This window comes from Myotis nattereri (genome assembly GCF_964212035.1).
Source record: "Myotis nattereri genome assembly, chromosome: 7".
Taxonomy (NCBI): Eukaryota; Metazoa; Chordata; class Mammalia; order Chiroptera; family Vespertilionidae; genus Myotis; species Myotis nattereri.
In genome coordinates, this window is record NC_138082.1 from 44,264,836 (window position 1) to 44,286,709 (window position 21,874).

The 21,874-nt window shown below is 37.0% G+C and overlaps 1 protein-coding gene across 2 annotated transcripts in view; it reads left to right on the top strand.

Annotated features, from left to right (window-relative positions):
- OLA1 (Obg like ATPase 1) overlaps positions 1-20,410 on the top strand; it is a 156,695-nt gene extending 136,285 nt beyond the window's left edge. For both annotated transcript variants that reach the window (XM_081095634.1, XM_081095635.1), the window contains exons 8-11: positions 13,311-13,451; positions 14,139-14,235; positions 16,275-16,397; positions 19,898-20,410. In XM_081095634.1, coding sequence (XP_080951760.1) covers positions 13,311-13,451; positions 14,139-14,235; positions 16,275-16,397; positions 19,898-19,999 — 463 coding nt within the window. In that variant the 3' untranslated portion in view covers positions 20,000-20,410. The remainder of the gene's footprint in view (positions 1-13,310; positions 13,452-14,138; positions 14,236-16,274; positions 16,398-19,897) is intronic.
- The last annotated feature ends 1,464 nt before the right edge of the window (positions 20,411-21,874 follow it).

Sequence of the window (21,874 nt, forward strand, 5' to 3'; positions counted from 1 at the left end):
CTGGGCTGGGCTGTGGGCTGCATTTTGCACCATGGGGTCTCAACAGTTTGAGCTGCAATTTGGTGGCCTGTCACTCGGGGTGGTGGCGGGGCCTGTGTCCCACTTGGGGGAAGCTGAGTGTTGCTTTGTGGGCGCCAGGTCCATGGTGTGGTTTCCCTGTGTGCGTGACAGCAGCTCCTTTGTTGAGTGTCTGCCCCTTGGTGGTCAGTGTGCATCATAGTGGCCAGTTGGACGGTCGGACACTTAGCATATTAGCCTTTTATATATATAGACTAGATGCCTGGTGCACAGATTTGTGCACATTTGAAAAGAAATTAATTAGAAGCAATATTTTAGAGACCGGGGAGGGACCACGGGAGATTGGCTGGCTGGGGAGGGGCCGCGGGAGGGCTCCAGGGCGTGTCCGGCCTTGTCTTGCCCAGTCCTGATCAGCCAAGACCCCAGCAGCAAGCTAATCCCCCAGTTGGAGTGTCTGCTCCCTAGTGGTCAGTGTACATCATAGTGACTGGTCAAACAGTCGAAAGACACTTAGAATATTAGGCTTTTATTATATAGGACTAGAGGCCTGGTGCACAAAATTCGTGCACGGGGGGGGGGGACGACGGGTTCCCTCAGGCTGCCCTGCACCCTCTCCCATCTGGGACCCCTCAGGGGATGTCCTGTGGGATCAGGCCTAAACCAGCAGTCGGACATCGCTCTCACAGTCCAGGACCTCTGGCTCCTAACCGCTCTCCTGCCTGCCTGCCTGCTTGCCTGATCGTCCTTAACCACTCTGCCTGCCTGCTTGATTGTCCCTAACTGCCTCTGCCTGCCTGCCTGATTGCCCATAACCGCCTCTGCCTGCCGGCCTGCCTGATTGTCCCTTACCGCTTCTGCCTGCCTGCCTGATTTCCCCTAACTGCCTCTGCCTGCCTGATGCCCCTAACTGCTCTCTCCTGCCTGCCTGATTGCTCCTAACTGCTCTCCCCTGCTGGCCTGATTGCCCCTAACTGCTCTCCCCTGCCTGCCAAATCCCCCTTATGGCTTCTGCCTCGGCCCCGCCGCCATGGCTTTGTCCAGAAGGATGTCCAGAAGACATCTAGTCTATCCAGTCTAATTAGCATATTACCCTTTTATTAGTATAGATATCCTCTGGTGGAGATTAACAACATCATCTTTTTAAAAAAGAAGAAATATAATTATGCAGCTCTGGTTGAAATTCAAGAGTGGAGGATGCAGAGCCTCCCTGTTTCTTCTTCTCTTGCCCTCTACCCTTTCTCCTCCTAGCACCTTGGAAGCATCTTTAGGGAACCGAGAACAGTTTGAAAACTACTCATTAGTTTGCAGATGAGTAAATTAAGGCTAAAAGGCCTTAAATAATTGCCTTCTGGTCAATCAACTAGTTATTAGCTAAACTATTTCCACCATCTTATTCATTCAGAAAATGTTTGAACATCCACTATGTGCCAGATGCTGTGCCAGGAAAGTTCTGGGGATATGTCAGGGAAGAAAGACAAGCTCCTGTTCTCAAGACATTTTGTTTTAGTGTGTAGTGGGAGGAGGTAAGAAAATGGGTAGTTTATAGTATAGGGCAGTGATGGCAAAACTATGACACGCGTGTCAGAGGTGACACACGAACTCATTTTTTTGGGTGATTTTTCTTTGTTAAATGGCATTTAAATATATAAAATAAATATCAAAAATATAAATCTTTGTTTTACTATGGTTGCAAATATAAAAAAAACTTCTATATATGACACAGCACCAGAGTTAAGTTAGGGTTTTTCAAAATGCTGACACACCAAGCTCAAAAGGTTTGCCATCACTGGTATAGGGTATAGTGTGGATAGTAAAACCTTTTATCCATATGTAAGCTCAGAGAAAGCTCTGCAAGAGCTAGTTTCTTAAAGAATAAATTGGGCCCTGGCCAGTTTGGCTCAGTGGATAGAGTGCCTGCGAACCAAAGGGTCCCCGGTTTGATTCCAATCAAGGGTACCTAGATTGCAGGCTCCTCCCCGGCCCAGGCCCTGGTTCTAGTTCATGCAGGAGGCAACCAACTGATGTGTTTCTCTCACATAAATATTCTCTCTCTTTCCTGCTCTCTTCCACTCTCTCTAAAAATCAGTGGGAAAATATCCTCGGGTGAGGATTAACAAACAACAACAAAAAATTTTTAATAAATTGGAGCACTGGCTGGGGTTATTCTGTGGTTAGACCATCGAACCGCGCACCAAAGGTCGAGGGTACCAAAGGTTCAGCGTACCAAAGGTTGAGGGTTTGGTTCTCGTCAAGGGTTCATACCTGGGTTGCAGGTTCTCATCTAATAAGTTGGAGTAAAAATCATTGTTAAGAGGAGCTGCAGTCATATACTTAAATGAGGAATACCAGTATGAGAATGCTTTCAGCTGCAAATAACAAAGACAATCCCAGTACATATTAATAAGATCCAGGGTAGTTTGTCTCCAGGGTTGGTTAATTCAGTGTCCTGTTATATTATCAAGAAAAAGGTTTTTTCTCATCTTTCCCCACTTCCACTCTTGAGGTCACAAAATGCTGGCATTCCTGGGGTAAGATCCAGACAGAAGGGACAGCAGACACTTGTCTTTTTAAGAGCCAGAGGAAACCTTTTGATCTTTCCCTAGGTTTTCCCTCTTGCCCCATTGACCAGAACTGGTTCCCATGCCCACTCTCAAACCAGTTGCCAGCTGGAGAATGGGATTACTATGACTTACTCAACTAATTAACCCTGATGTTTCCTCTTGTTTATTCATTGCAAGATATTTTTTAAGGGGGCCTTTTTATTATAGAAATTATTTCCATACAGTTGTTACATGTTACACAGATTAATTGCATTTTTTAAAGCATATTAAGAGAAGAAATCCCAGAGTCATGGTGAGCCCAAAGTGTTGGGATCAATATAATCCAATTTTTCTAGTTTGCTTTTAAGATTGTCTGCTTGTCATAACACCTATCATTTCAATTTCCTCATAACCTTCCAGTTGCCATTAGAGTCAGAAAGCTTGTTAATCCTTGAAACAGAAAACCTGAAACCCATTGTTTATTTGCTGCAAAAGGAATGTGCATTTCTCTAGAATTTTTCTTTTCTATGCACACACATATACATATATATATATGTAGTTATGTATGTATACAAATACCATTTTATCATAGTGACCCCAAAATGAATGTGGTTTTCCAGAGAGTGGTTCTGTGAGGCCCTCATAGCGAACAATTTGTGGTAATATCCCTTTTACTTATTATGAATTCAGAGTCCATGAAAGTCCTCTCTGCTGGAATCACTTCTTATCATTTGAATCTAGACTCTAAAGCTAACTTACTACAAATGTTTTCCCAGGTATTAAGTCTTATTAGAATGAGAGAGGGATAATTATGTCTTATAAAGTAAAAAGTATCTAAATTAATTATTTTTAGATATTTCTATTGGTTAATTTTTCTTATTATGAATCTGGAACTTCTTTGACATTGCAGGGGATTCAGAGCAAACATTTTCCTCATACTTCCTGAAATTCTAGTGACTTTTCCCTCTTGTGGTTTTTGAGCCTGGGAGATGTAAGCAGGAGTTTTTCTATTCTCGCTCCTCTCTTATCAGTGGGGTCAGTGGGGCAGGTAGTCACCATCTGCTTAGTTACCAGGTGGTCTTCAGAGTTATCTTAGACATTTTTATGCTTTCAGTTAATGTGCTTTTATTTTCAGTCCTTTACTAGTTCAGTGTTTCTGAAAGTTTAACATGCATAAGAAATACCTTATTAAAATGCAGATTATGAGATTCTGTGTTTCTAACTAGCACCCAAGTGATGTGCCACACTCTGAGAAGCAGAGTTATAATTGTTATTCTGTATAACTCTGTGAAGTTGGATAAGTACACTGAAACTTGAAGTTTATTACCTACATCAAAGATGCGGAACTCTTGCCGAAACCGGTTTGGCTCAGTGGATGGAGCGTCGGCCTGCGGACTGAAGGGTCCCAGGTTCGATTCCGGTCGGGGGCATGTGCCTGGGTTGCGGGCACATCCCCAGTGGGAGATGTGCAGGAGGCGGCTGATCGATGTTTCTCTCCCATCGATGTTTCTGGCTCTCTATCTCTCTTTCCCTTCCTCTCTGTAAAAAATCAATAAAATATATTTAAAAAAAAAAAAAAAAAAGATGCGGAACTCTTTTAGAAGAGAGATTACTTTCCAGACACTAATCTATACTAATAATAAGACAAATATGTAAATTGACTGTCCCTCTGTGATGCCCACAGCCAATCAGGAGTGGGTATGCAAATTAACCCGACAAAGCTGGCAGGCCGGTGGGCAGCGCACATGCGCTCAGGCGCCAAGCAGCCGGGGAGGGGTGGGACGCCTGCCCACCCGCCACATAGGCAGGGTGATGTGGCGGGCATCCCAGGGACCCCGTCCACTCCAAGCCTGTGGCCAGTGCGCGCGCCAGTGCCGAGCGGCCGGGGTCCCAGGGATGCCACTGAAATGTCCAGTCCTGTCAGCCCAGCCTGGGGGTGGCTGGAGTTCCCAGTCCTTTTGGTTTCTGCGGCCCCTGGACCGGAAGCAGAAACCAAGAGCCCAGAGAGCACCAGGAATTCTGGGAATCGTAGTTCTGGTGGCAGCCCCTGGACCAGAAGAAGAAACCCAGAGCGTGGGGAGCACCAGGAATGCTGGGAATCGTAGTTCTGGTGGCAGACGTGTTGCGGGATCTCCTAGACCAGCCGTGGGCAAACTACAGCCTGCAGGCCGGATCCAGCCCGTTTGGCTGTTCTATCCGGCCCGCGGAGCCGAAAGAGTGGAGGGTTCTCTTGCTCTCCCCTCCACTCCTTCACCAGCAGCAGTGTTAACATGTATTAGTTCACACAAACACTCCATCCATGCTTTTGTTCCGGCCCTCCGGTCCAGTTTAAGAACCCATTGTGGCCCCCGAGTCAAAAAGTTTGCCCACCCCTGTCCTAGACACTGCAGTGGTTCTCAACCTTGGCTGCACATTAGAATCACCTGGGAATCTTTTTAAAATCCTGATTTCTGGGCCTCATCCTCTGGAAATTCTGTTTCTTTGTTACAAAAAATCCTGATTTCTGGGCCTCATCCTCCAGAAATTCTGTTTCTTTGTTACAAAAAATCCTGATTTCTGGGCCTCATCCTCCAGAAATTCTGTTTCTTTGTTACAAAAAATCCTGATTTCTGGGCCTCATCCTCCAGAAATTCTGTTTCTTTGTTACAAAAAAGCAAAGGTGAGAGACATAAGTCAGAGTGTTGAGGAAAAATTAAAAGGAAGAATCCTGCAACTTCTAGGAAATCTCCACCAATGGAGCAAAGAAAAAAAAAGACCTCTATTATTCTGTGAGCACCAAACCAAACTGAGTTGGGGTCTCAGACAATTAGCTCATATGATTGCAAAGACAGACAGAAACTCCTGGATTGAAGAGGGCTCCTCTGAGGGCTCCCAGATTGGAGAGGGTGCAGGTCGGGCTGAGGGACCCACCCATTTCCCCCCACCCCCCATGCATGAATTTTGTGCACTGGGCCCCTAGTCAATTATACTAGAAACTAGTAGCCTGGTGCATGAAATTCATGCACATTAAAAGGGAACTAATTGCCCTAACTGGTTTGGCTCAGTGGATAGAGCATCGGCCTGCAGACTCAAGTATCCCAGGTTCGATTCCAGTCAAGGGCATGTACCTTGGTTGTGGGCACATCCCCAGTGGGGAGTGTGCAGGAGGCAGCTGATCGATGTTTCTCTCTCATCGATGTTTCTAACTCTCTATCCCTCTCCCTTCCTTTCTATAAAAAAATCAATAAAATATATTTTTTCTAAAAAAGGAATTAATTAGCGGAGATATTTTAATATTGCTATTTGCCCTTTCTCTATAATAGAAGTGTGAGAGATGAAAGGAAATTAGTAAAATGTGTATGAAAATAATATATAAATTAATAAATAAATAGTAACAAAAGGATATAACAACAGAGGCATGATATAAAAATGGCAAAAACATGATATGAAAACAACAAAAACGTGCTTTTAAAACAACAGTGATGCAAACAATGACTGATAAAGTGATTAAACTTATTCTAATATCTCTCTGTACACCACATTAAGAGTGAAAACACTTTCAGAGTGCTTGACTAATTTCCCTTGTGATGAAGTATTTAGAACTTTAACTGTAACGTCACATGCTCTTCAAACTCAAGAGAAAGCAACATATAACTGACCATGTGCAAAAACGGGTTCAGGTAGGAATATGCCTACTCTGTCTAGAGTTTGTCCTTGTGATTTATTAATAGTCATCACAAATGCTGGCATCATTGGAAACCATTGTCGAATCAATTTAAATGGGAGGCCAGTGTCTGATGGGGACAAATTAATTCTTGGAATCAGAATAACCTCTCTCTCTGCAGATCCTGTTAATACTTCAGCTTCGATAATGTTAGGTCATAATCTTTTGATAATCTGGTACAAAGACCCCATTTACTATTAGGATTTCTCAATAGCATGATGATTGCACCCACTTTCAATTTTAATTTATGACACGGCATTCCCAAAGGAAATTCGATGGGAAAATTTTCCTTTTCAGCATCATCTGTGGAATCAATGGAATCATCACTCAAATATGTGTGAAAATCTCCATCGAGTATATCCAAAATGTCTTCATTTAATTTTTGAACATGCTCATTTTTTGGACAAAGAATTGCACGTTTAGATATATTTTTAATATTATCTATAGATATAGTATTTCCAAAGTTAGCTTCAGTAATAGATCCATTACAAATCATTTCACAGGGGATTTCAGTAATATCCATTCCTAAATGAAAACTGCTATCAAGTTTGACATCTCCAAGTTTTACTAACCATCCACTATAAGCAGAATCCTCTGATCTCATATTTGTTGTAAGAGACAACTTTCTGAAACATCCCCAAACATTGCAGTACCCCAAACATTGCAGTACTTTAAACTCGTTTGTACTATGGCCGATCACATAGCATGTGGTACAATACTGAGATTTGTCGAAAATCCCCTCCAAGAAGGAGAACTTTCCCACCAAATACAACATTCAAATTTCTCTTAGTAATCTGTCTATGGCGTTTATAGCATGACTGGATGCCATGGTGCATTCATCAATAATGAGAAGTTGGGCCTTTTTAATAGTTTTAGCAACTTCACTCTTTATATTGAGTCTAGAAATTGAAGTTTCATTGAATGGAATCGGTAATTTATATTGGGAATGAAAGGTGCTTCCACCGAGAATAAATTTGCAACAATTCCTGTAGACGCTGTGGGTAAAACAGTACCACCACGACCTCTAATATAATGTATTAAAACATTATACAGATATGCAGGTGAATAGGATTCCTAGCTGGCAGGCCCATGACAGCAAGCTGGCCACCTGTGGATTCCTTGAGGAATGGTGCTCCCTCCTCCCTCCTGTCAGGGTCGGGGGTGCAGGTGAATGGGGTTCCTGGATGGCAGGCCACTGACAGCAAGCTCTCCAACAGCAGATTCTGTGAGGAATGGGGCTGCCTCCTCCCTACTGTCAGGGTCTGGTTTGAAGGCCGGACTCAGTACTTCCACGCTCCGCTCTGAGGGCGGGTTCCTGCCTGAATCCTCACCCTCCGGGAAACAGCTGGGGGAGGGCGCAGCCGTTTCCAAGACGACCCCTGCAGGACTGACTTCCTTCCGCTTGGTCGCGCTTCTGGACGTGATGTTACACCCAGGGTTTTTATATAAGTAGATTACCTTTTCGGTATTTCTTCTTCTTTCTCCCCCCCCCCCCCCCCAATTAATAAACGCATTCTAATAACTTTTATTCAACAAAGAATTTTTAAGAGTTGGGAATTTTTTATTTTCTAGAGCTAATTTATTTACTGTGAATGAATATTATTTATGGTACATGTTTTAGTTTGTATGTAGTTTGTGCTATTACTTTTAGTGCAGGTTTTCAGTATTATTTATTGCCATTTGTAAGATAACTGGATTGACTAAATAATGTTTGTCATCTTGAAAAAAATAACCTTACCTTCCATAAGCCTTAATCTCTTTTTTTATGTGTTTTTATTGATTTTAAAGAGAGAAAGGAAAGGAGAGGGAAGAAAGATAGAAACATCAGTGAGAGAGAATCATCTATCCCCTGCCTCTTGCATGCCCCCTACTAGGAATCAAGCCTGCAACCTGGTCAGGGAATTGAAACCAGCAACCTCTTGGTGCATGGGTCGACACTCAACCTGAGCCACACCGGCTGGGCTGAACAGTTTTAATAGAAATGAGAGTAAACCACATTTCTAATAAAGGGGGAGACTAGAAATGGCCTCACTGTTTATACATGTCCCCTGGATTTATGGTGCATCCATACCATGAATAACTTGAGGGGAACTAGCTTAGTAAAGGTCAGGTCCTTAGTAAATTTACTGAATGTCAAGTCACTGAGTAAACCAGCTCTGGATCCTCCTTTGTGTAAGTTGCATCATTTTCTGATATTAACATATGGTCTTGCCAGCAGTTATATTCAGTCAGAAACATATCACTGCTGATTTTTTTAAAAAAGTCAAGACCTAGATTCACACACAAAACTATGTAAGGTGTGTATAAGGACCTAATATTGCCATATGTAACAACTTCAAAGATTTTAAACATACTTTGATGTTGTAAAGTAGAATACACAGATTTGAGAGAGTTCTAATACTCAATAAAGATAGAAATGATAATGTAACTCAGCTTTAGTGCTAGATTGAGCCATCTTTAAAAGATTTTTAGAAAATATAATTAGAATTTAAGTAGCTGAAGGTAGTTGAATGGCTAGGTGGACATGAAGTATAGAAAAGAATAAATTAAAGTTCTTATTAAAGTATATTAGAGAAAACTACTTCAGGGGTTTATTTTAAGTTGCAAGAATTTAGTTTAATTCAAAATATCAAATAGTAGTACCATTGGGATTATTTTATTTCCCATTATAAAGATAAGTATTGTTTTGTGAAACCTGTATCTGTTTGGATATGTGTATAAAAATGTCTGTGCACCATATGTTTGAGTCAGGTATAAAATCGATTTCTTCCTGTGGGTGATGGTCAAAAAATGTTGAAAGCTATTGTATTAGAACACAATAAAATGAAGGATGTAACTCTAGTATGGAGAGCTTTGAGTTAAGATGGTAGACTGAGCCAATATGAGAAATTCCCTCTTGTTTCTAATATGTAGAAACACCAGAGAAAATAACCAGAAAAGGTTATTTTGATGATGGTGTGGTATTTTTAGAACACATGGTGGGACTTGAAAGCAAGAAAAAGGATTCTCTAGATGCCCAAAACAAAGAGGACCCATTGACAGTAGAGAATGAAGCAACAGTTTATGGCCCTCAGGGAAAATTAAGTTTATATGTCCATATACTTTTAGTAGGACTAAAAGTCCAGCATAGGCCTTATGCTACAGGTGCTGCTGGAACAAGGCTCTCTCGTAAAGCCTAGAAAAAGCTATCCTTTCCATAATCAAACAAATGAAAATGTCCCCACTCCCACCCCTTCTGAACAAGGGAGGAAACTGTTAATCTCAGGAAATTAGAGACTGGACTGCACTATACAAAGTAGGGGCCCTTAATTTGCATTACCAATAAACCAAGTGCTGAAACACTAAGCCTTAAAATGACCCAGAGCCCAAGACACTATAGGTCTTTCCCTAGAAGCAACAACCATAAAACTATAGCGTAGATGTATGTATATGTCAACAACTTGGGGACCACACATTCCCTTGGAACATAACTACATAACTGCTGCTGCCAAATGACCTCACACCCCAAAACAACACAGCACATACACAGGAGCCAATTGTTGTCAGAGGTTAGCAGATGACAAATGGTAGGGGCAAAGTTATACCTGAGAAATCAGAAGTAACTAGAGCAGTCTGAAAGGAACTTTTAAATTAATCTGCTGAAAAGATTGAAAGGGACTAAGAATTCATTAAACAAAGAGTAAAATGTTATCTAAAAAAAAAAGAGTGGGTAGATTTGAAAGAGTAACAAATAGAATTTTTAGAAATAAAATTAGTATCTGGGAAGTCAAATACAATGTGAACTAACCCTAGGAAAATCAAGTGATAGAATCTGGATTTCAAGACTGGCTAAGATCATAAAACTGAAGGTAAATTTGAGACACAGTCTTTGAGAAATCTAATTCTAACTTAATAATAAAGATCTCATTCTGCCAAAGAATCAAACATATCCCAACTAGTGTATCTCAAATCATCACCCTTTTAGTCTTAAAACTGATTGTCCCTGCTTTGTCCTTTTGCTTCATTACCAAGGAGAGAAATACAACTAGTGGCCATTCCTCTTCCCATTTGTCACACTTAAGACTTTGGGGAAAGCAGTGTGGCTCTGACTCCATAAGAGGATGGATCCTATTGCACTACTCTCTGTTCATATAAATTTGTAAAATGGATACATTTTATGAAAGTCTTTACAGTTTAACTCTTTGGGAGAGTGTTGTCTTGAATGTTTCTTCTCCACTTATAGTTAGATGGTCTATGACAATATTATCATTATTTTGATCACTAATAATTGCATAGGTTTCAGGCATCTGTTAACGTTTGTATATGGAGATTATTATTCAGTCACTTTGGTAGAATATACTTGAAATTGTTTTTCTAGTAGTGATACTGAGCTCAACTTTGATTTTTCAATATCCCTCATGTGCCCGTAGCCCACATTCTTTAGATGACTAGCTATAGTTTGGGGCATGGTTTGTAGCAATAGAATAGACATTTTTCTGCAAAAGGTAAATGGTCCCAATGGGGTTCAGACTTGTGATCTTGGCCTCATTATCACACTTTTGTAACCATCAGGTCTAATAGTTATGTTATGTATTTCAATCAGTAATCTTGAAATTGAGTTATATTTCTTAAATTACCCATTGTTTATTTCAAATATTTAATTAAAAATCACTCTGGGATATTTCTCACTTTTGTTTGATAGTAAAAGTAACAAAAGTAAAGCAGACAACCAAAGAACCTACCTCACTTTTCATCTTCCCTGTGTTTTCTGTGACAGTGAAAGTCACAAAAGTGAAGCTTGCAGGCAAAGAACCTGACTCACTTTGCGGAGAGTGCCGCGGCACCTCTTCTTTTAGTGAGGCTGTAGCAGGTCTGATGTCAGTCACTTCAGAGCCCTTTAGACCTCATGCTCATTTACTGCTAAAATGTTCCAGCTCTGCTTCTGCATTATGAAGATCATCTGTCAACACTTTGAGATATTCTCCTTTGTTATTAAGCTTGTGATGCTCTACACTGTCAGGTTTTTTGCCAATTATAGTTAAGGTACAATGGTGTATTCACCAGATCAAAGTCTCACATTGGCAGTAGAAAAATGATTTGTAAGTCTTTATTCACCTGAATTGTACAATAGAGCACCTGAGGAATGCAAATAATCCTTCTGAGGACTCTGCAGGAAAGGCTGTTAGAGTGACAGGGTAGAACTATTGTTATTCTGACTTGATGTTTTAGCCAAAGTAATTATTTCTTATTATTTCATAACAGTTCTAGCTTTATTAGTTATGTTGACCATATTTATGAAACAAAATGTATATGATATTTTATCCTTTTACATGGGCTTGCTTTATTAAACTTTCATTGAATCTATATTTGGTATGTGATCTTTTTTAATTACATACTTGATCGTATCTGATGTATCATAAATGTATGTTACATTTTAATGTACAGTTTTGTTTAAATCTATGATGTAACTTAGAATAGGCAAAATATCAAATTAAATTTTCCTTTTTTTTCCTTAACCTGCCCTCATAATTTTGGCTAAGAAAATATCTAGCTTGGATTTCCTATTTTAAAGGACACTAAAACAAATCTTTATTCATCTATTTATTGGGCTGGTCTCTGTGTGTTTTTTTAAGGATGTGACCAAAAGGAAAAAATAAAAATTATGAAGAGCAAGAACCACTGATGACATATTAAATAAATAAACTATAGTTAGCCTTGTAAAACAAGCATATACCAAGCCTTTATCCCATTGTAAATCCTATTTAGTAAGCTACATATATTTTTAATTTTCTAATAACTCTGATCCTCTGCCATTTTCTTTGATCGGTGAGTGTTAATGACTGTGATTTAATTCTTGTGTGTCTTTTCCCCTAAAGTGACCTTAACATTGATTAATTAAAGAATTCCTGCCAGTTTTGTTTTGTTTTGTTTTTTGCAATCGTGGCTATTAAAACCTTGGTCTAAATATGGGAGACTAGTGGAACTCTGCATGGTATACATTAGCATAAATTTCTATGAAATCTGTATTCAGTTCTATACTAAATCTATTTCAGAATTATAGGTATACATACTGTGATTATCTGAGAAGGAAAATTAATGATATTATTTCTGTTAATACTTGTTTGCTATATGCCAGGCATTACTTTTCTAGGTTCTTTACAATATAATATGTACTATTATCTCCATTTTTAGAGATGAGGAAACTGAGGCTTAGAAAGGTTCAGTAACTTGCCCAAGGAAAAAAACTAGTAAAGTGGTAGGATCGGGACCTGGTTAATATATTCATTTATACTTATTTCACTTATGTTCTAACTGCTACTTTGTCAGAATACTCCATGCTTTGGGGGGAGAGGGGTTCAAGTCATCTTTTTAAATAACACTTGGTATCAATTTCCTAACTGATTTGGCTTTTCAACCCATTTTGAATTCAAAGGAATTTATTTCCTCTGCAGTTCTATACTCATGATCCTACAAAAGTGAGATTTATAAGAGCAGTGTGTACATAATCAGCTAGGCTTGTTAATGTGTATTTCTCGACATGTTTGTTTTAATTAGCAAAAATATCCCTCAAAAACAATACTAATGTAAATTCTTGGTCATCTAAGAAGGAACTAAAGCAAGAATTATAGATATTTGGGTAGAAGTAATTATTTGCCAAAGACTCCTCAAAATTAGCTGGTACTTTTAGGTTTGATTTCTATACAAACAAACTTTGTTTTTCGAAAATTTGCTTTGTAAAGTAAGGAAAATAAATCAGAATTGAGGTTTTCAAGGGCACAGGTGTTAACACTGAACAAAACTAGTGTAACTTTTAAAAGTTTTAAAATATTTGTGTAATAGTTTCTATAGATGATGTGCTAAAGTAAAACTAAATTGCAGTAAAATATTATGGCGTATACCTGAAGCAATTGCTGCCTGTTAATGCCTTGACCTTGGAAAGCTATACACAAAAAGATGGCATCATAAAACCGTGCAATTCTTATGAATATGTATGTGCTACTTGATAATAATGAATGTGGTACAGTCATGCATGCACTACAAGATAATGTTGTGCCCTTTTTTGTCTACAGGTTGATAAAAATCAAAGAGTGGGTGGACAAGTCTGACCCAGGTGCCTTGGTCATTCCTTTTAGTGGGGCCTTGGAACTCAAGTTGCAAGAATTGAGTGCTGAGGAGAGACAGCAGTATCTGGAAGCGAACACGACACAAAGGTTAATTTAGCATTCATTTTCCCTACACTTTATTATCAACTATTTCCTTGCAGTAATTTAATTGCTTGCGCTGATAGAATAATAAATGACAGAGTAATTACCATTATAAAGAGGGAATCTTCTCCTTTCTTTACCATGAGACAGAGTGAAAAGATTTATTTTAAATTAAGTTTTTAACTGTCATCTGTCATCTCTGTACAGTGTTTTAATTATAACATAGGTATTAGTTATGTATATTTTTGAGAAGGAATGATCGCCAAAACTCTTTCGTCATGTTCAGTGGGGGAGGGGAAAAGGTGAATCAGTTGCCTGAATTTTTTCTGAGTAACCGTTAATATATTGTTTAAACATTGGATTTCAATCAAATAATTTTGCTTTCATGACCCACATCCTGGAAATAATTAATATTGGAGGAAATCGTCGTAGAATAGGTAAATCGGGTTTTTCTTTTTTTGTAGTAAACAATTCAAAATGACATATTCAGACTAATACAATTAGAATCAGTTTTAAAAGGGTTTTTTAGAAATAGTTATATGCTTTCTGACCTCTTCAAGAGCATTAGAAAGATGAATGGTCATTTACTAGTATCTTTAACATTTTCTACTTGAAATGAATAATTTTAGCTCTGTACCAATCTATGGCACAATTAACTTATATGTTGAGTGAATTTGTTTCATTTTATTTCAGCGCTTTGCCAAAGATCATTAAGGCTGGGTTTGCAGCACTCCAACTAGAATACTTTTTCACTGCAGGCCCAGATGAAGTGCGTGCATGGACCATCAGGGTAAGATTCATACTTATTCATCAGCTATATCCAGTTCCACACTATTGAATTCAGATTGATATCACTGACTTTGAAGTTTGTCATGGTGGCGGTTAGCTAGTCATTACAGATGAGGTTTTTGTCCAGGATAACTTTAATTATTTGTGAGCTGCTGAACAGTGAAAGTGGAGCGGCATTGATTGAGGCAGGTAACAATTGATTCTGCCTATTACATAGTCTGAATTTCTTCATCCTGTAGAATCTGTCTACCCTCCTCCTGTGGTCAGAGATAAGACGCACCAGTATTGTGCTTGCTTAATCTGTGTGACTGGGTTTGTCTGCAGTGAAATTGATGTTGCTTTTCATTTTGTATTCGCTAAGTTTGTTTGGGTTGCGGGTGGTTCTTTCCTCCTTTGCTTTGCTCGGATTACATTTTCAGCAATAAAAGCAATATGACATCATTATGCTCTTCGTAGATACACAGTTGGGCTCAAAGAGCTAAACTCAATGCGCAATAATTCATGCCTTTTGTAATTTGAATTCATAGAGGTAGTGTTTATTTTTTCAGTGTTATATATTCAATCTTTCTTCTTTAAAAATGGATATGTATTTTAAATACTGATGTGTACTGATTAGGACCAAAAAGAATGACTAATTTATTCCCAGAGGACAATAGAAACTGAACTGTAATGGCTTGCTTTTAAATGTAAATGTATTATAATATGGTAGTTACTATTGAAAAATATTTTGAAATATATATAGTCCCACATAGTGTTATAGAATGTAAAAATTATGTTGGAACTTTTAGAAATACTGTTTATTCTTTCTTTTATTGTGCTTTTTAAATATATGCTACATGAGTAATTTTAGTGCTGCTTTGATTTCTGTTTACACTGACTACCGCAATTTATTGTTATATTTATTTTGATTTAATGTGGATAGGAACATGGAGGCAGTTCAACATAATGTTAAATGTGTTGTGTGAATGTGAGATTCCCTTTTCTTTTATTTCCTCTCCTCTTTGTAAAAAAGAAAAATGTTTGACTGATTTCTAACCAAGGTCCTTTTATATAGACTTATAAAATAATGTCAAAGCAAATCCGAATTGGTAAATAAATTGCCAGGGTTTATTTTTACTATATATTTTAAAGCCTTAAAACTTCTGGACTGAAGTATGTGTAACAGGAAAGATAATGTGTTCTGGATTTGAAAATTTTGAAAGCTGGCTTATCTTAAGACTGATTGTAAGTATCCATGATTTAATGTGCTAAGATATTTAGTCAGGTAAGCATCAGTGAGTAGCCATATTAACCCAATACATCTTTTATTGTAAAAACTGTGCTTTATAGTGTCAGACTTCTTATCACTTTAACATGCTTTATTAAGCAGTCTTTAGGTCACCATTATTTCTCAGATTTCTTTCCATGGTTGTGTGTGTCTGGAATGTATGTCCTTGTAATTTAACATATGCGGTAATTACAAGACATTTCTCTTCCTACATCGACTTGAATTTTTCTACATGATGGCAGGGTGTGCAATGTAAAATGCTCAAAATTTTTATTATATGAATTTCAAAATTATTTGCTAAACATATATTTTATATATATATGATTTGTTGGAAAATATCTTTTAAATTTCTATATATTGATTTTTTATATTCTTTAGATGTACTGAAAATTTCAAGGCTTTTTCTTTTTAAAACCTTTGCTAATATATCTTAAAAGTTACTTTAAAATCCTTATTTTTTCCATTGTGAAGAATAGAAAATCGAAATGAAACACAGGCCAAAACCAAACCACTGCATCTAAATCAATAAAACTGTGGATGACTGACTGTTAGGAAAAAACAAAGCTATGCTTCTTTAATATCTACTGATCTGTCTGTGCTATATCTGCTACACAGATAGTGTCCAGTGTTGGAAAGGTACTAATTGTGTACCTGACATCTTCACTGGTATTAAACTAAGTTTAAGTTGGCCACAACTACAGATCAGAAAAAAGAAACTCGACGCTTATAATCATCATCTTAAATGCAATTAGTTTTCTCTGGTCTTTTCAAAGAAAGGGACGAAGGCTCCTCAAGCTGCAGGAAAGATTCACACAGACTTTGAAAAAGGATTCATTATGGCTGAAGTAATGAAATATGATGATTTTAAAGAGGAAGGTTCTGAAAATGCAGTCAAGGTAAGGAATTATAGTTTCATATTTTGTAATTTTTACTAATAGGAAGATACTCATGATTAAAATGAATAATGAGTGTATCAGGGTTTAGTGTTACTAACCACTGATTGAACAGCTGTAGATGTTTACATGCTTTTAGATAATTTTAAAAATGTGTGAATTGTGTTTTTCTAAAACTGAAAAAAATAAACTAGTTTTAAGTAATTATAAATAATTTCAAAGAATTTGTTCACTGATGGCCAGTGAAGAATTATATTTATTACATTTGAATATCTAAAGTAGAAGTAGTATTATATACTTGTGATTAATTCAAAGGGACAGAAAATCTGTTCTTACTGAAACTTCATGGTTGTACTTTTTTTTTTTTTTTTTTTTAGATATTTGGGGATTTGATTTGCTTTCTCAACACTAGAGGGCAGGTCCAAAATTGTGCTTTATTTTAGCTAATAAGTATAATTTGCTTAGCAGCTCTTATAGTAAAGCAATGTTATATATGGGTAATAAATTAATTTTTATAATGTAAATCCTTTTCCAGGCTTAATCTTGTTTGACTTTATTATGTTTTACTTAGCAGAATCTAGTTGGTATGTCATCTCTAATCGGTAGATAGGTCAAGTGATTAAACTGACATTGTAGTAAGTAAGGCTTCTTTATCTTAAATGTAATCTGATATTTGAAGACTGCCATAGAAAATGTTAAAGAATTTAAAGAGGTCTCTTGTGTTTACTATTTCATAATTTGAAAGGAATGCAGAAAAGTTTATTTCAAATTTAATGTATTCTCATTGGCATCATTGGAAAGATCATACTGAACAGCAGGACTTTAAAAGAACTTTTGGAACCCCAGGAAGAGGAGGGGAAAACCTGGTATAATTGATTCAATGTGGAATGGGAGCCATTTTGTTTTTTAAAAATTAGTGAGGGAAGTTAGTTCACAACTAAATGTCATTAACGCTCCACTGGTATCATTTGTGTTGGTAGAGAGGTGTGCAAATACTGAGATTGAACTTTATCAGGAATGCTAATTAGACTTGGAAACCTCAGGTTATTTTCAACATGCTACAAAATGTTAGCACATATATTTTATATAATAGAGATATTTTTCTATTATTAGAATTCAGAAATCAGATGATAATTTTTTATACTCTGTGATAAGCTTGCACCAATCCTTAGTAGATATGCTATTGTAATAAACTTGAACGATGTATAAGTTGTGAATACTTCCGTTAACAACACCTGGAAGTTTTATAGTACACAATGAAGTAATATTTCCTGCTTCTGGAAATGCTTGGCACTAACTGGGGACTTTTGTATTATAAATTGGAAATTATTGACCTCTGGATTTTTAGCTTAAAATACCATTAAGTATTTTATATGATTTTTAATCTCCAAAACTAACATTTCAGAATTTGAACTCAAAGTAAATAAAGCATTTATGAGTTGTTTCATACTCTTTTATTCAACAAATACTTACTTGCATATTATCAAGAAGGTTTTAGCTTCAAGAGCAAGATTAGTATATGTGTGAATGTATGTATATGTATTTCTAGTACCAGTGCAGCATAACTAATTTAATGCCAGTGCTGTGAACTATATACTGAATAGCTCTGTGTGGGCTTTGTAGTCTACAGGGATATCACATTATTAGCAATCATATCTGCTTAGGCAAAGCTGGCTTCTACAGATGGCTGCTTTCAAGTGCAAATGAACTGGTTAGACGTGTCTTGTTTAATACATACTCAAGATTCACAAATGGGTATTGATTTTTTTTTTCAACCAGTGTTTCTGATAGCAGTGGAAATGGATTAAATGGTCTCTAGAGAATTTAAAGGAACACTGTCACTTTTAATTAATAGTAAACTTGAGTGGTAACAAAGTATATAAACTTGTATATTAGTATGTCATGTCAATATGTATTTGATTTAAATTGTCTGTATAGCTTTATAACTGTGGGCTCTGTATTCTCAAAATATGTAGCATATGGCCTATAATATATCACGTCTTTATAAAAATCATGTGAGAGAGTGTGTGTGTGGGTGTATGCATGTGTGTGGGGGGGTGTCTGTGCCATTTAGAATGTTAAGAGTATCAAGGCTTTTTTTAATTGGCTGTTTTAATAATAATACATATTATTAGTAGGTGATTTTTATATGTAGTCTAGATATTTGAAAATATGCTTACTACAGCTCTGATCTGGTTTGTTGATTTTAACCTCAGATGTATGATCTTCGTTAGTGTTGCTTCTCATTAGTATAATTGCACTTGACTTTGAATATTCTTATCGATATGTTCAAAGGGAAGTAGTGATCTTGTTGGGCAAAGATTTTGTGTTCTCAGTAAATTCTATAACAGAAGGAAAATACTTTTGAGAATTTTTTCAAAAGATCACGTCCTCGTTGTCGAGTGGTCGATGGTGGAGTCACATGGACCTAGATGTCAGTTTGTGCAGGTTTAGGCGTAGATGCTGAAGAGTGTGCTGTGCTCAGGGTGCAGTGTGTGTGCTGCACCATGAGGTGAACCTGGGTCTCTGGAACTGCCACGTGTTTGCATGAGGATCACTGACTGACTGCATGTCTAAATCTGCATACCAGCAGGTGGAATCAGTTGCTTTGCCAACTAATATACAAGTGAAAAAAATATCTGTCTCTGCAGTTCCAACCTGTTAGAGTCTGCTTGTGACTAGGGCTGTTAGTACAGGCACACCTCGTTTTATTGCACTTCGCTTCATTGCGCTTCACAGATGCTGTGTTTTTTACAAATTGAAGGCTAGACCCTCCACCAGAAAAAAAATTACAGCTTGCTTTATTGCAATACTTGCTTTATTGTGTTGATCTGGAACCAAACCTGTGATATCTTTGAGGTATGCTGGTAATCTTCATGATGCATTCTAATACAGAGCACTATGTATGGTCATTGTCAAGACCAAATAAAAAACTACAAGGAAATAATTTAAAATCTGTGTATTTTTACACTTGATAGTAGTTCTTCTTGTAGCAAACCATCTTTTTTGACACTACAGAATTTCTTTAAGTAAACAAAGAAGCCTTATACTAGTTATGTAGTCTTTTTTTCCTGCCTGGTTTGATCTGTTTTGTTACAGTGACTTGCTGGATGTTTGCAGACACATCAGAAATGTACCATAAACAGCATGTAATGAAACTTAATGATATTTGTATAATTACATTTATATACCAACAATTTAGTGGAGAATACATTATGATTATGTATGTATGGAAAATCTAGTTCTGCCCAAATCAGGAATATTTTGCTTCTCTCCAGTTCTAGTTTTAAACTTGTATGCCTTCCTATATTTATTTCTTTAAAAAAATATATATATGTGTATATATATATATATATGTATATATATATGTATATGTATATGTATATATATAATATATATGACCTAAGAGTATAATACTTTTTGCATCTGTTCCTACCATTTACCTTATGCTTTATGCATTTAGTTGTACAATAACCCATTTCTTCTATATTTTCTATTTGTAGGCCGCTGGAAAGTACAGACAACAAGGCAGAAATTATATTGTTGAAGATGGAGATATTATCTTCTTCAAATTTAATACACCTCAGCAACCAAAGAAAAAATAAATTTTAGTTATTGCTCAGATAAACATACGATTTTCAAAAAGCATATGATTTTTTTTTAATTAAAATTTCTGAAAACTGAAGGGACACACAAAGTTGGGGGATGGGAATCTTCTACAAACAGAATTATTTTTATTTGTTTTAAAATTAAAATACTGTGTATCTCCAATGAAATGCAAGTTCTCTAATGTGAACAGCTTTGCTTTTCACGTGATTAAGACCCTACTCCAAATTGTGGAAGCTTTTCAGGAACCATATTACTCTCATGATACTTCATTAATCTCCATCATGTATGCCAAGCCTGACACATTTGACAGTGAGGACAATGTGGCTTGCTCCTTTTTGAATCTACAGATAATGCATGTTTTACAGTACTCCAGATGTCTACACTCAATAAAACATTTGACAAAACCAGCCTTGGTGTGTTTGGGGATGTCTGTATTGACTGACTGTGGTGTGCTGAATGCGATACGGCACCTGGTGGTTGCTGATTACTGTGTGTGCGACACAGTAACTGGCAGTGTGGGGCAGCTGCAATTGTATCTTAAAAGTGAGTCTTTCATGGGAATCAGAAGAGAAGTATACCAAGGGTTTGTCTCAAGAAAGTTAATTAATTTGTAGATGGACATTTATTGAAGGATGATAGCAATGATGCTACAAAGGATATAACATAGGTGACTGTGACCAAAAAGAAAATAATGCTGGAAAAAATCTGCTTCGAAAGTAAGGGATTTCTTGTTATTGTTCTGATCATATTGAAGAGAGTGTTTATTTTGAATCTTTCCTTTGAAATTATGAAATTATTGTGCAAACAACTAATTCGTGTCTTTGGTGGGTTATATTTTTCTTTAATTTCGTAGTGAGTGTAAAAGTTTATTACTAAAAATATAAGACCTTGAAAATAAAAAGAGCCTGTTTTCATACTTGCTATCAAAATATTTTAGACCAGTTGAAATTTTAGTATGTATAAGTTAAGCCCTTTCTAAAATTGTAATAGAAAATTCTGAAAGAAAATAATGATGAATTAGTTCTTTGGAGACCAATTGGCACTTGGCCTTCTTCTCTAATGAGGATAGTCTTAGCGTCTCTCATCCCTGAACCCTCCCTTCCTCTCCCACATTAACACTCCTGCAAGACCTCCCTGTCCCCATCCATGCCCTTATGTTCTCTGTGATTCTAGGACCGTTCCAGTGGAATGCGGTCATACCTAGGTTAGCCCTTTATTCTGCTGTATTACTTTGTCACATTAAAGATGAGGAAATATGAAAACACACACTTAAACTTAACATTGAAACAACATAGCACAAAAGGCAAGAAAATAAGTGATTTTAAAGGAGCTTCGGCTATACATAAGAAAGGATGTTTAAAGGAGTAATGAATGTAATAGGAGCTCTTAAGTGAGTATGCCCTTTTTGAGAATCAAATGCAATAGTCCCACCTTATCCTCAGGGGATATGTTCTAAGAACTCTGGTGGATGCCTATAACTGAGGATAGTACCCAACTTATGCTATATTTTTTCCTGTATACACTTACCTATGAAAAAGCTTAATAAATCATGCACAGTAGTAAGATATTAACAATATCTTACTACTAATATTAACAATAGAACATTCATAATATAAAAGTTATGTAAATATGGTCTCTCATAACCTATCTGATAACAGACAGTTACTAAGTAACTAACAGGCAGGTAGCATATACAGTGTGGATACACTGGATAAAGGGATGATTCATGTCTTGGACCAGACAGAGCGAGACAGCATGAGATTTCATCATGCTACTCAGAACAGCATGTAATTTAAATCTTAATTGCTAAAACTGGAATTTTTCATTTAACATTTTTGGACTTCAGTTGACCACAGGTAACTGAAGCTGCA